The following is a 15,968-nucleotide window of genomic DNA, read 5'->3' on the forward strand; positions in this document are numbered from 1 at the left end:
GTCCCTTCCCTTCCCTTCCCTTCCCTTCCCTTCCCTTCCCTTCCCTTCCCTTTTTCCTGGTGGGATGTGGAAGTGGGCACCTGGCCTCTGGATTAAATTCCTTGCTCAGCCCTGCTCACCTGCTTCCACTTTCCATCACTGACCTATCTGATGGAAGTGTTCCGAGGGCAAACTAGATCAAGATGGTAACACGTTTGAGGCATTAAACCGTCCAGATAATCGCAGTGCCTTTTCTCCACCTCCGCGCTCCAGCTCTCCAGCTCCAATAAACAAGCAATCCATCTCTATCACCCTGCTTCTCTTCCAAAAGAAAAAGTGGAAAAATCCACCCCATCTAAATTAAACACGAATGCTAAATTCTTGCATCGGCAACACCATTCACAGAGGAAATAAGGAGGCCCATAGAAAAGAGAACAAGCGTTCCTTCATACAACCAATGGCCACTGCGAGGACTTTTTTACAATGCGTTAAGGCACACCAGCTATGCTGCCAACGTGGAGCTCCAGAGACCACTCTCGACAGCTTCAGCAATGGCTGGAGAAGGTGGAAGGAAAGATAAAGACAAACTTTAGCTGTGAACCAGCAGCCAAGACATTGCCTCTTTTCCCCTTGCAATTCTGGCTTCTCTTTCCCCCGGTGATGGTAGAACACAGTTTCTTGGTCTTGCCAGCTTATCTTCTCTGTAATGCACTTCTCTGTTTCCCTCCAGGCAAGGACTAATCTCGGCATATCTTTAATTGCTTAAGTTTCAAAGAAATGTTATCCCTACATATGTAGCACACGTGTGTGTGTGTGTGTGTGTGTGTGTGTGTTTTAATTAAGCCTTTAGAAGATCAGAAAGTTTAGGATTTAAGCAGTGGAGGAAGAGGATGCAAAGAAATTCCAGTTTGTCAGATACAAACTGATCTTATGAAAGAAATTCAGATAAAAATATTGTTGTTTTACGTAAAAGTTCTGCTCTTTATGTCTCTATATGCAGAATCTACCCACTTAAAGGGAGAGGGGGAGAGAGAGATTCATCAAAGGTAGAAGTCAAATATAATTATAAAAAGAATGAATCTTTTAAAAGTGTCAGGTCTATACATAGGTTCCTTGGCTATAGTTTTCCAACCTGTAACAATTGCTTCTCTAGCTGTAACTGCTACTCTTTGCTACTAGTACTCACTATTTCCCAACCTGGGGATCAACCCAAGTTCTTGCAACCCTGACATAAAGCGTTATTTATTTATTTGCTTGTTTATTACATTTATATACCACTTTATAGCCAAATGGCTCTCTGAGCAGTTTACAATTATTAAAATCATAAATGCAATCCATAAAATACTCTTTAAAACAATAGACTCATAAAATACTATAAAACTAAGAGAATATAAGCAACAAGAGTATTTTACCACCTAAAAGACTAAGGCTGCAATTTGTATATATAATCTTCATATTAATATTTGAAAGTAAATCCTATTAAACTTAATGGGGCGTACTTCTGACTAGTTATTTCACTTCAGCCGATTTATTACTGTGTAAACTTTTGTGGCAAAGAGCTCATATACTCTAATAGATGTTTTGAAGTTAATGCTAGTCTGCAAAAGTTGAAGCTACACTTTACATGAGGCATATCTAAAAACAGAAGGAACACTGAGATGCCTTCTGGATCAGATCAAGGCCCATCCAGTCCAGCTTCCTATTCATTCAATGGCCGACCAGCCGCCCATGGGAAAATCAGCCACAAGCAGGACCGGAATGCAGCCCTGATGAATGTCATGCAGGCACACAGAAGCGAGGACCGAGGCCAGCGCCATCCCACCTGGGGTCCCAACATGGCATCCTGGGCTTGTCCAGATAATTACCCTCCTTTCCCTTTCTCCCAACCGCGCATCATTTGCTGTTTTCATAGCTTTTGTGCCATTTTCCCATTATGCAAGGTTGAAATGGCTCTCCTGTGGCTTCATTGTTGGTAGCAAGAGCTTTAAACTAAAATATGCCTGAATGTTGACCCTGCCCCTTTGCCTTCGGTCCCACCTCCCACTGGAATGTGGCCCCCAAGAGCTTTCTGGAATGAGATGAAATGGAACTCAGCCCTGGGACTGCTGTAGTGTGTAGTTCAGTGCTTTGGTGAATGTTTCAACCACATAGAGTGTGAAGAGGTAGCACAGGTGTGGAACAAAGGCCCTTGGAGGCGTGGAAGAGGTTGCCAGTGCCTCTGCAAACAGACAGACAAACCTGTTTTGACAAGCCAGCTAAGAGTGCAGTTTCGTGGAAGTGTACTCAGAAGGAGGCCCTGTTGAGTTTAATGGGCTTGACTCCCATGTTGATTTACTCAGGAATACAGAGAAGAATACTGCTATCTTTTGAGTGGCTGCTGCCAAACAATTCAGCATAGAACAGAAGGGCTGGATTAACATTCACGCACCTTATACTTTTATTTGGGAACTTGCAAGAGAGGAGCTGCTGTGGGGCTTTTTTCTTGTTCATTCCCCGAGGATTCTTTCCAAAGTACAGTTCTCAAGATATTATGAGCAGGTGTGATGGTGGGGAAACATGTTGAATAAGCTGGTCCAAATGTGCTGAGAGATTTGCGGAAGTGACATCATGGTAAATTTCCCAAGTTTTCATCATGACTGTCACCCATGCCAAGCTCCCAGGATGAATCTGTAGCTGCCAGCAGCTGTGTTGATTTGCACCAACCAGTGCTGGGATAAACCAGCTGGATACCCTGCACTAGGAGAACTTGGGTGGTCCAGGTGTAATAGCATCTGATCATAAGAAACAAAGCATCATTCTCTTCTTCATCTACTCAGTGAAAGTAGAACATTCTTGTTGAGAGCCAGTGTGGCGTAGTGGTTAAGAGCACGGGACTGGGACTCAGGCAATCTGGGTTCTAGTCCCCGCTTGGCCATGGAGCCAACTGGGTGACTTTGGGCCAGTCACAGACTCTCAGTCCAACCTACCTCACAGGGTTATTGTTGTGGGGATAAGATGGAGGAGGAGATGTAAGCTGCCCTGAGCCCTTTGTAGGAAAAAGGCAGGATATAAATCGAAAAATAAATAAACATTGCTGACATTTTAGCATTGACAAAAAGATGTTTTATAAATGTATAACCTTAATAAGCTTGCAAAAGTATGGAATTAATGATGTTCACACAGAACATGCATGGGAGAGTCATAGCTATGTTATAACATTGTATGACATACAAAGTCAGAACAATTTCTTTAGAGCTTTTTTGGATACAAACTTATTAATTATATCATTAAAATTATAGTAAACTGCAGTCTATCATTTTCTATGCAGAGAATGCTTAGATCAGACGACAAATCTTGGCACACTGTTGACCGCGGATCATTCATTATCCTTTTTAGTCTAGAAAATGATCTTTCACCTAAGTATGCCCTAGATTTTTATAATTACAAATGAAATAAAATGGATGGTAGGTAATTTTTCCTTTAAACAATTTGGCAGGAGGCTGATTCCACCCCACCACCCTCCAGCCCCTGATTATGCTGCCCTGGGCTGCAGCCCACTCAGCCCATATCTGGCCCTGGTACCAACAGACCCATTTCAGGAGCTTCATCTGATGGAAACAGGTCTTCTGCAAAGCTAACGGCTTCTAGTGGCCTGTTCAAGACCAAGTCAGCCCAGAATACTTTACAACAATTCAAGGAACAATATTGTAGCAGAGAAAATTCCTTGGCCCACCCAAGTACTATGTGGGTCACTTCCAGGCTCAGAAGGAAGCAGGGAACAGGAGAGGGTGATGACCTCAGTATTTCAGCTAAATAAAATGCCTTAGTGCTCATATCTCAGAGATCCTTGGCTCCAATGCACCCTGGTAACCAGGGGAAAGTGCTGCCTCCCAGGGCACCTCTGCCCCACAGGTGCACTGCTGCTATTCCAGTTTCTCAGGAAAAGCAGAGATGAACAATATCGACAGGCTGCTGAACTGTCCACACACACCGGCCACATTCCCAGGTGGCCGGTTTACTGCTTCTGATCATCATGCCGCCGATAAAAGTGTGTCAGGAGATGGAAGACATTTCCTTGTTAGCAGGAACAGCATCAATATGGTGCAGGGAGTTTTGTAAGGCAAGGCACTGATGCATCCATATGATCACTCATCTTGAAGCAAGTGGAAGTTCCTCTCGCATACAGAGAGGATAGCATGGCCCTTGCATCTGAAGCATTCTCTCAGTCCTGACATTAAAGGCAATGTGTTGAAAGGCCGTCTGGAAATATTTGCCAGTGCAGCTCCGTGCATGTGCGTGCGTGTGTGTGTAAATACCCAATTTCGTGCTCAGAGGGCTATTTGTCACAGTGTTTGCTTTTCCGAAAAGACATGGAAGGAGACTATGCATGCAAATAGTATGTGTCTCCAAGCCCACCTTCTTTCTTTCCAGCAGCCACTTCTTCCCCCTTTCTTACTTTCTTTTCCTTTTTCTTAAAAGGTCATTCGGAGATGACATAAATCTCAGAACTTAAAATGTAAATCTTTTTTTCTCCTCTTGGCAAAGCATTCGTTATAATTTCCTGAGATCAATTCTTAGAGAAACAAAAACTGAAAATAATACTTATTCCAAATAATGACACTAATAGAGCGTAGGAAGTAGAGAAAGCTCCTTACAGGATGGGCAGTAGCATCAAAGCAAAACAAAAACTATTGCCAACATAAAACCTCCCTCCAATAAATAAACAAGCCAGCAATCCTTAGCAAAGGAGTGTCAGCAAAACAGCTGGAGTTGCTGCTTGTGGGGATGATGTGAAAGGAGGGGGTAACTGGACTCCCTAAATAAGTATTTCCATGGAGCATAGGAACAAATGAGTTTAAAGCAGAGTACTCTTCCCCAACCTGGTACTGTGCAGATGTGCTGGACTGTAACTCCTAGCATCCCACAACCAGCCCGGAAGGGTGTCCTAGAGGAAGGTCATCTGGTGCTCACTTGGGCTGTGAGGGTGCGCTCATTCCCAAGACCACCCCTTGCCAGTCCTCTAGACCAGGGGTAGGCTACCTGCGGTTCTCCATACGCTTTCAACAACAGCCCCAGTGAGCATGGCCAGTGGTTGAGGATTATGGAATGTATAGTCCAAACATCAGGTGGGCACATCCTGCTCTAGATGTTCAGCCCGAGGGCTTGTCCTAGCCTGAGGACTGTGTCCTGCTTTATAGGTGACAGTCTGGTATCCGAAGGGCTGCCAGAGGACAGTTCTCTGCTTGAATGGCTGGCCACTCCCAGTTTGGCCAAGTACAAAGAACTGTAAGCAAGTCAAGCAGAGGCCTTGAAGTTGCCCATCAAGAATTAACACCTGGACAGCAGAAAAGGCAACAGGAAAGATGGAGACACCCGGTCACCTCCCCAAAAAACATACTGCATTGCTACTGAAGTTGTAATAGTACTTTCTAAACATCCATCTCTGCATTATGAGATGGCACATGCAAAGGTTATGCAAACTTTGCTCGTCCTTTGTCTTCTTCTTCTTCTTCTTTTTGGTTGATGTGTAAATGGCCATTCCAGCTTGTTTAAAGATGCTGTGAAAGGAGTTGGTTGAACCCTGAGCTGATACCATGAACAGGACCACTTCAGGGGTGCCATAATCAGTGCCGCTGCCCCCCCACACACACACACACATTCATAAGCACCAAAAGAGATTTCAAACTAATAAAACAATATAAGGAAAGAGCTTTTAGCTGTGGGGGCTATTATTTATTTATTATTTAACATTTTAATAGACCATTCTATCAGCACTTGCTCTCAGAACGGTTTGCAATTATTGTAAACAGCATAACACTTTACGCGTATAAAATCCATATCCAAATAATCACAAAAATACAGGGGGAATAAATGGGGGTAGGTAGAGAGAAAGTGGAAAAGTTCGTGCATGTGCAAGTAGAAAATACTAGAATTTTGTCCTCCTTTGTCATGGTTTGGGAGAAAAAGTACAGGGTATGCTTTTACTGAATTGCAATATGAAACTATGCCTTGTCCTATAGCCTGATCTTACATAAGTCTATGTGTTTACCTGCGACATGCTGCATGACAAGAATGGTAGTATAGAAACTCTGTGCAATGCTTCTGCAGACAACGCCTTTCTTCTGAACATCGGACTCCTGCTTTGCAGGCCAAATGTGACCTCCAAGTCTACAAGCCAGAGAAAGTGTCCTGAGCGTCCCATGGTTTCGTGAGCCTTGGGCTGGTATTCTTTCTCCCACACTGGCTCAGCCTGCACAGAAAGCTGTGCCAGGCTTTTGTGTAACACGGAGAACCATTTAAAAATGCAATCCTGCCCACCCAACAGCAGCAGTCTGACCTGGGGCTGTCTGCTCTAGCGGCTCAGGGTCCTTACCACCTCTTTCTGCTGCGTGTGTGGATCAGGCATGCAGCAAGCAATGGCCTCCAGGGCTGTGTGCACCTTTGCTCGATTCCCCTCCTGTTGCAACACTCACCTGTTTGCTCCCATATACAAACAATGGGCATGTTGTGCATGAGCCGAGGAAGCGCATCATGCCAAGCGTCTGCCAAAGGCTCTGGCGGCTCAGCAGGACAGGCATTAAAGGGGCTCCTTGCTGTTTGTGGCTGCGTCACAGGGCCAGCATGGCTGGCTGCTGATCCAACGGGCCTTTGCTAAAAACAGGTGGGCCATCCTCTTTGTAGAGAAATCACCCAAGATGGACTCAGGCATGTCACTGGAAACTAATTTCTGTTAAAGTTGTGATCTTATGCACAGCTCCTTCAGAGCAGGGGTGGACACCCTCCAGATGTTTTTGCCCACAAATCCCAGAGATGAGACATAGTATCAGCTAAAAACATTCGGAAAGCTCCAAGATGCCCATTCTAGCTTTAAAGCAAAGCCCACTTGAGTTAAGCCAATTCCATAGGTCATAAATGGATGAAGGGGCCATGTGAACAGCTGCTCAACTAGATTCCTGCACAGAGCCTTTGTTCACACGAGCTCAGGTACGTGGGATTCCCTGCGCAGTCCTTTCCCTGCAAAAATAGGGGTTGGAGAGATTAAGCCTCTGGACCAACAGCGACTGCAGCTTTCACCTCCTCCCGCTCCAGAAATATTTAGTATGAAATCCTGCTTTATAGACCCTGCTCAAGGGCAAAAGGTGCGATGTTGTCCTTGGTGCATTTGTTATCTTCAGTTTTGGTTGACTGGGCAGGGCACGCCTTTCACTGAAACCAGGTGGACTCTCCATTCTCAGCAAGCAAACGTGCATCAAACTGGGGAGTAGAGCATTTTAGGATCAGATTTTAAGGGCTGATTCAAATCTAACAAAGAAGCAAGGATGCTAAAGCAGTCTTTCAAAATTATACTTTACCTATTGCAGAATTACTGAGAGATTCATTAATAAAACAAACACAGAAGTAATATTAACTAATCCGGACTTTTGCTCAGTGATAAGAATATATGAGAAGTCCTGCTGGATCAGAACAAAGGCAATCAAGTCCAGCATTCTATTTGCACAGCAGCCAGTGCCTCACATCTCACACTCTGAGATGCTATATGTGAACCTGCTCGTAACTGTTTCCACACTGTCAGCATCAGTAATTAAAATGGAAAGGCACTGGACCTTAATATCTTGTTCTTTATGTACCTTCAAGGTATTCTGCTAATGAAAGCAATGACCTTCTTTCATAATATTCACTCAAAGGCAAACCCTGAATCATCCTGGAGTAAATTAATTGAAAAGGAGAACTGAGAATCAGCTGCAAATTAATTTAAGGATTTGGGATGGGGTGAGTTGGATGAGAAATTAATTAGTGCTTCAGCTTCTAATTGTTGTTGTTGTGTGCTGTCAAGTCATCTCTGACTTATGAGAACGCTATGAACGAAAGCCCTCCAGAATGTCCTACCCGTGACATCCCAGCTAAGCTGCGCTAAATTCAAGACCGGGGCTTCCTTCATGGAGTCAACCCGTCTCTCGTTTGGTCTTCCTTTTCCTCTTGTGCCTGTTACTTTCCCTAGCATGGCTGTCTTCTCCAGTCAGTCTTGCCATCTCGTGATGTGGCCAAAATAGGACAGCATCAGTTCTGTCATTTTTGCTTTTCGGGTAAGTTTTGGCTTGATTTGATCTAAGACCCACTGGTCCATATTTCACAGAGCTCTCCTCCAACTGTGTTGCAAATGCCTCAATTTTCTTCCTGTGAGTGTTCCCATGCATACACAGAGATCAGGAATACAATGGTGTGAAGGATCTTGGCCTTGGTCTTCAGTGCAGCATCGCTGCATGTGATGATCTTTCCTAGTTCCCTCACTGCTGCTCTTCCCAGCCTGAAGTCTCAGTCTTCTTCTGACTTTTTGGCTACAAACTCCCCTTGAAATTCCCTTTAAATCCTTCCATATTCTAATAATTATCTCCAAATTTGTGTGTGTGTGTGGGGGGGTGCAGTATCCAGTGGGGCTACAGTGCTCACACAATAGTGCTAGTATAAATAATTTCTAGCAAATCACAAATTGTGTAAGCTGGCAGGACAGATTTCTTTGGAAACCTCTTCACATTAACTTACACTATCAGCATTGCACTAGTGCTTGGCTCCACTAGCACAGTGTCACCTGCCTAAGTTCATTAGCCTCATTAGATACTGTCCCAAGATATATTAGCATATGCAAAGTCTATGCAAAGTGGCCTTTGGTCCCCTTTTCCATTGGTGCATGCACTTTTGGGGCATCGCTTAAGTGGCCACTCCATCCCTATTTTTCTAACACTGGGCATCCTGTGCCTTCAGTGGAAGCCAGCTCATCTCAGCCAGTACTGCTGTCTTTGTCCTGGTACTGCTGGGGTCTAAAAAACTTCCCTTAAGGAAACTCTCGTGACTGTTAATGGAACAAGAGGCCTGGAGAATTCTTCATGTTCATGATCCAGCTGGTCTCCTTACCCATCAAAATTCTATGAACAAGTCTATGTGATTGCTGAATAAAAGCTTTGCCTGTTGAACTTCCATGTCAATGCAAATTGTCCATCCATATTTTAGATGTGCAGGTGGAAAAATACACTGGGAAAAGTTCTGACCAGGCATAATCTCTCTCTCTCTCTCTCTCAACACCGTATAGGCAATAGGTTCTCTCCTACATATGCTGGTGCACTGCTAGCATGTGTCTGGGTATATGCACTCATCTTTGCATCGGCTCCTTTGGCTGACTGGGGCAGTTACGGACCAGAGCCCTACGGGACGGCTTGCTGCATTAAGTGGAAAGCTTCCACGAGAGAAGCCAAGTTCTACATCGTGGCCCTCTTCGTCTTCTGCTACATCATCCCATGCCTCTTGATCCTCATCTCTTATTCACTCATCCTTTGGACTGTGAAAGTGTCCAGAAGAGCAGTGAAGCAGCACATGTCACCGCGGAGCAAGACCAACCATGTCCACAGTCTGATTGTCAAGGTAAGGACCAAACAATTGGGCTGAGGGAATGCGGGCAGAGATGGGCATGTTAGCACCAGTGCCAGCAGCCCAAGATTTCAGACCAGCCGGGTGGGATTTGCCTGGGGTGCCCTTGCGGAACGTGGCTTACGGGGCTACCACCCATGGCAGGAGGCTTTGGTGGAATTCCACCCCAGCTGTGGAATTCTCTTCTTTGAGAGGTTTGGCTGTCACCCGAGCTGTTGTCACCAAGGCACCGTGACCTATTTATTTCTGCAAGCTTTTAGAAGCAAAATGCTCAGTTTGTTTCCTGATGGAATGATAGTTGTATTATATTTTATAACATATTTCTAATTTTAGAGTGGTGTTTTAATTTTGCTTATGTGGATATGTGTTTTATGTAGGTTGTTAGCTGCTCTGGGCACTATATGTTGAATGGCAGGATAAAAAATAAATAAGTTGTAGAAGTAGCTTGTTAACCTCTTTTCTTTAAGACTCTTTTCTTTATATGCATAGCAGTAAAAACACATTCAGTCCAAGTTACACAGTCTTAATTGGCTGGTAAGAATAATAGTTGTAATCAAGCAACTTTAGCAGTCGCATTTTTAAAAACGTAACATGGCCGTATCCTGAACACTATTATTATTAAGTTAATGTATGCTTGTATCATAAAGAATACGCTTAAAGAAGAAAGAGAAAGAAGTGCCTCTATAATGTGATGTAGCAAAGTGATGTGAGTGCTGGACTTGAACTCCAGACACTGAGCCAATTTTCCACTCGGTCATGAAATTTGTTGGATGACTTTCTTGGGCCAGTCACTCAATCTCAGCCACCTCACAGGGTTGTTGTCATGAGGCTAAAATGGGTAAGTCACCTTGGGTTCTTCCAAGAAGGAAGAAGCAGGACCTAAGTGTAATACGAATTTTGTACACCTCACACTAGGCCTAGCTCAGAGGGAGGGTGGCTGGGCTCCTGCAGAGGGTCTTGGTCCAACAAGGGTCACTGCCAAGAGAGGGCTGCAGTTTTCCTCCTCTTCCCCAGTGCTACTTGCCTGTTTGGCTGCTTCTCGGTGTGGCCCAGTGATTGGTGGTGCTCCGGGGGGAGGAGCAGGAGATGCTCCTGCCTGCTTGGTCCCTGGCCTCGGCCCCCAAGCAAGCAAGTGGGAGCAATGGCTGAAGAGAGGATGCAAAGCCAGAGCTGCCATGAGAAGGCAAACTTACTGGAGAAGTGGCGCATCGAGGGCGCCTTGCCCAGGGCCCTCCAGAACCAGGGACCAGGACGGCTAAATCCAGTCCCTTTCTTTGCGGCATGGCAAGGGTCGGCATGTGGCTACAACTACAGCAACAAATGCATCACTCAAGGTGTCCAGGATGTCCCTGGGTCTCCTGGGCAGTCCTGGGGTCAGAGTGAAGTGGTGGGGGCATGTCACCCTTCCCTCATGATTCTATGGCTATTCATAGTTTATATTTATTGTATATTGTGAATGGTTATGCAGGCCCAGAGAGCCATTAATTGGGATAATAAATAAATAAATGGATGGATGGATGGATCAAGATCATACCTCAATCCTGACAGGTTTTGGGGTCAATTTAGGAATAGACAAGCCTACACAGCTTGATTTTACTCATGTGCACATTTTTCCAAAGGTTTATTCTTTTCATCCCATTTGGGCATGAGTTTTCATTTTTTAAATTTTAAACCTGCATGGAAATTGTATACATTTTTCAAAATGTACACATTTTGTATGTATTTTATGGATATATTACAAATTATAGATGCATCTTCTACAGGCCATCTTCTGTAAGGCAAAGCATTCTCTGCTGCCTTCTCTGTAATATACATATTTTTGTGTATATTTTTTTTCTGAGCTAGTAACAGTTTTGTACACATTTTATTTTAATCTGTAAAATTTGGCCACAGGGAAGATACCGATGTTTAACTGTGTCAGTCAGTATATATTTAGTGAGTTCACTTAAAAATGTTCGCATAAACATGTGAGCTGAGTAAATTTCTTCCACATCCCTAGATCAATTAGAGCTTGGCAAGTTACAAATGATTTCCTCCAGAGCTGAGTAACCACACCTCTGATGCCTGGAGAAGAGAAGATTAAGGGGAGACATGATAGCAGTCTTCAAATATCTGAAAGGTTCTCATGCAGAAGAGGAAGCAGAATTGTTTTCTTTTACTCCTGAGGCAGAACTAAGACTAATGGATGGAAACTGCGTGGAAGCAGTTTTTGACTAACCATTCGATTAAAAGTAAGACCTGTTCCGTTGTGAGGTGGTGGGTTCTCTATTGCTGGAGGCATTGAAGCAGAGACTGTGTGGCCATCTGGCAGGGACACTGAAGCCGAGCCCAGAAATGCAGAGCCTTCATTGAGCAGGGGGTGGAATAGATGATCTCTGAGACCCTTCTAACACTACCAAAATCCAATAGAAGCTGATTCACTTTTGAACTGGGAATCTTGGAAGAACAGGCAGGATACATAAATGCTTCACAGATGGAGCAGGCCCCTCAATCTGTATGACAAAGCTTATTACCTCTAGGTGATGCAAAGGAGTATTACCAAGGTGTAGAGTTTCTGGTGTCAGACTAGGACCAAGGAGACCCAAGTTCAGATCTTCAGAATGCAAACTGCATTACCATGGACCACTCCCCATCTCTTAGCCTAACCTATCTCAGAGGCCTTGCACCGGCAAATATACTGTCAGTATATTATGTATCATGGGCACAGCAGGCATAAATGCACGGTTAGTTTTTTTAAAGTAAATGCAGTCTAAGCTGGCTTTGAAAGCTTTGCTGGCTCCCCAAATGGTCTTTGGAAACCGCAGAACAGCAGTAGCCATTTCAAAGAAACTCGAATTCCTCTCAGTAGGGAGAGAGGTGGAACATGTGCTGTCTAGTGATGCTCCCATTTTTCTTTCCATCCTGCCTCTTCATTCTCTAGGTTGCCACCCAGTACAGTTGCACCAGAATATTGATAGAGCTGTCCTGTAACCTCTTCAAGAATCATCTGAAGAAAAGACTAGCAAATGGGACGTTCTAGAGATAAATAGGAAATCAGAGCAACAGCCCTTAATGCAATATTGAAGCAGCACTCATATACATCACTGTTGAAAAACTGCTTGACTATCTGGAGAAGCATAAAATAGCTCTAAGATGAAGCTTTCTTGCACCCACTTTTCTGTAATGTGCTCATTTCTGCTATGTGAACTTTGATCACAGACACTGGGAAACTGCATGTATCCATGTTTGCCCGAAATTTAGTTCAGAGAGTGTGACTGTGTAAACTCACACACAAATATGGGCTGAATGAGTTCCTCACCCCAGGTCAATTTGAATTTGGCAAGCTGTGAATGACGCTGGCCAGCACCAGAGCTGAGTAACCACAGCTTGGCTCCATAAGTAAGTAGTTAACTTTTGAGAACCTGAATGTATGAAAAAGCAAACGTTGTTGAAGCAGTCACAGTCAGAACGGAAGTAAAACTATTCTCAAAAGTTTGTTTGTTTGCTTATTTAAGAGCTTGATCTTGATCAGAAAAACAGCAGGAGCTGCAGAAAAGTTCTGTGTGTGATGTTGCACCGCTGTGCATAAACAGTGCCTACGGTACAAGGTCGCACACAGACTTCCATCTGGGGACGTGAGTGGGATAATGTGTGATGGAATCTACCTGCTTGATCTACCATTCTGACTGTTACAGCAGGCAAAGGGTGGCTGATGTCGGAGATATTCCTGTGGCAAGTATAAATGCACCCATTGGTTCTTACTTGTGCTGACAATTTGTTCCTCCAGAACCCCTGGGGAACTGAGTTTGAAGAATCTTCGGCACTGGGCATTTTTTAAAATTGCTTCCCCATACATATTTCCTGTATGCCATGTAGAGGGGGAAATATGATCCGTGCATTGCAGTGGGCAAAGGTAAAATGTAACGGAGTTCTATTACAACAGGGCGAGTTGCTCACTTCCATTGCATGACTGTCTGTCATGACTTGACAATTTAATTTAACTGCATTTGCCTCAGCCTCCTGATTCACGAGGATTTTTGTCACTGGTAGATCGAGGGCTGCTTATCTAAAGAGAAGAGGAACTCCAGGGCATGTTTATAATCTGGCTGGGTGCACTAACCAATTCACCGGTTCAGTTAATTAACTCATTAATTACAGACTAATGCAATTAATACATGCATGCACAGAATATTATCCTGAACTGCAGTATACCGTTTCGCTTCAAAAGCGAGGTAAATATTTATGGATTTTTCTTGGCAGCTGGATCTCCTGACTGCAGAAAGATGGTGCAGTGACGGGATTTGGTCACCTGGTCCTCCTTAGCCTGATGGTCTCCTGGTTTCTAGGATAAGACTATTAAAGAGCAGCCTGTTTTCCATCCATGGGACCCATCATGAGGCTCCTGAGTTCAGGAAGTTCATTTGTCTCCATTTGGTACATTTCTGCAGAAAGGAGACCCCTCTCCCTCCCTCCCCCCCCCCCCCCCATGTGTGTGTGTGTGTGTGTGTGTGTGTGGTGAGAGAGAGAGAGAGAGAGAGAGAGAGAGAGAGAGAGAGAGAGAGAGAGACCGACTGTGCATGAAAACAAAAATATTGGATGGAATCCTTTGAGAAAGGAAGGTGCATTCTCTCCCTTCCTGCATTGCACAACCTCAGAATAGATCAGGCTGACCTTGGAAGGGTCCCCCTTTCCTTGGGGCTGCTGCAAATGAGTGTGGGATTAGCATCTCTTCCATTGTGACTGCAAGGCAAACCTAAAGTTGGGCTCATAGGTTTCTCTTTTTCCCTAAGGAACCCTGGGAAATGGAGTTCAGGGAAGAGGTGGTACAGCTCCATGGATTCTTCAGGGAAGCCTTGAAATTTCAGTTCATGCAAAACAGACACAAGTCGGTGATGTAGGTCTAGTCCTGAGTTCTGTGCTGACGTGCCACTAAGGGCCATACCCCGCCAGAGGCTACGTGTGCACGGTGCTTAGCCAAAGAACAAACCTGAGTCAAATCTGATAGTAGCTACACATCGAGTCTTAGCAAAGGCCAAAGTGTTGGCAGACCCCACCTGCTCTGTGTTCCAGAAGAAGATGTACAAGATGTATCTGTATTCCCCATAAAACCTTTATTAAGCCAGCTCAGAGGTCACAAAATATTGTACAAGTTCTTGAGTTCTCTATCTCTCTTAATTAGGTAAAAAGATAAAAACAAAGACAAAAGAGGAGAGGAGCTGAGGAGGAAAGTGGTAGATGTCCAAGCCATGAGGTCTGCTTTTGGTTGAAGTCTTAGGAGGGAAAGTAGGAGGCTGTTCAAATTAGGCTTTGCCAAGGGCTGACATAGCTTCAGGTTGCACCTGGGGCCTTTCCGTGGGTTGCTGAGAATGGAAACGGTGATGGATCTCCCTCCCTCCATTTTTTTAAATATAAAGACCAGTTTTATCTCAGAACTGTCTCCATCCTCAAGCATAACACACCAGGTTCTTTGGAAAGAAGTTCCCTGGAGAGAAACTAGGCCTTTTTTAAAATGAGCAAAGCTAGAGATAGTATACTAGCTTTTAAACACTGGGTAGTTAACAATCTGGGTAGCTCTGTGTAACAGCTGGAGAATGTACCCCGGAGTATAATATCCTCATACTGGTTCTCTCTTTCTCTCTCTGTCTTTCTCCCAGCTCAGTGTTTCTGTATGCATTGGGTTTCTGGCTGCCTGGACCCCTTATGCCATCGTTGCCATGTGGGCAGCGTTTGGTGATGCCAGCGAGGTGCCGGTCCTGGCCTTTGCCCTCTCTGCTGTGTTTGCCAAGTCCTCGGCAACCTACAATCCTCTGGTGTATCTGCTCTTCAAGCCCAACTTCCAGAAGTTCCTCTCCAAAGATCTGTCCCTGTTGCAGGCCGTCTGCGCAGTCTTCTGTTGCAGCCAGCCCAGGGTCATCACGCTCCGGTCGTTCCACACCCGGGATGGCAGGGCTTCCATGCGATTCTCCACTGCTTTCACCGACCACCGTGGATCCTGCAGGAACTGCACCGACACTTTTGAATGTTTCAGCAATTATCCCCGGTGCTACAGGCTCACCCAGAAGCCTGACACAACCGCCAAGAGCAGGCCCCTGGCAATTCTGGGGAGCGGAAGGGCTTGCCGGCCAAGCCTGAAGAGGACCGTGCAGGTCATGGTGCTCGTAACGAGGAAGAAGACCAGCATGGGGACTGTGAACGTGGCAGGAGACGTCCTGCCTTCAAACATTGTGCGAGACCTTATATAAGCATGGCAAGAGGTGAGGGTTCAAAGGCAGGGGTTCTGCCTTGGTCAGACAGGACCATTTGATTGCAATCTAAAAGTCCATCTTTTTTCCATATGTAAAATGGTTCCCAAAGTGTGTTTTGCATACTGCAAATCTTACACCAGCATTTTCTCCATACCAGTCTCCATCTATATATATATACACAGTTGCAAGTTTGTGCCAACAATCTTGCACCTGTTTAAAAACTAAAACTAATAATGCCAAACAACAACATTCCCCGCCCCACCCCACCCCCCAAATCTGTCTCATAGGTCCTTGGAGCATTTACAGCACGACAGTGCCACAACTGATGTGTTGTGGCAGAAGTGTTAAGATTGCCTCCTGCCTGTG

General features: G+C 44.8%; 1 protein-coding gene across 1 annotated transcript in view; it reads left to right on the forward strand.

Annotated features, from left to right (window-relative positions):
* Window positions 1–15,599, forward strand: part of LOC123028507 (opsin-5-like) — a 35,244-nt gene extending 19,645 nt beyond the window's left edge. The window contains exons 4-5 of the mRNA XM_044440381.1: window positions 9,044–9,372; window positions 15,012–15,599. Of these exons, the coding sequence (XP_044296316.1) occupies window positions 9,044–9,372; window positions 15,012–15,599 (917 nt within the window). The remainder of the gene's footprint in view (window positions 1–9,043; window positions 9,373–15,011) is intronic.
* The last annotated feature ends 369 nt before the right edge of the window (window positions 15,600–15,968 follow it).

This window comes from Varanus komodoensis, unplaced genomic scaffold (assembly GCF_004798865.1).
Source record: "Varanus komodoensis strain SLA01 unplaced genomic scaffold, ASM479886v1 scaffold37, whole genome shotgun sequence".
Taxonomy (NCBI): domain Eukaryota; kingdom Metazoa; phylum Chordata; class Lepidosauria; order Squamata; family Varanidae; genus Varanus; species Varanus komodoensis.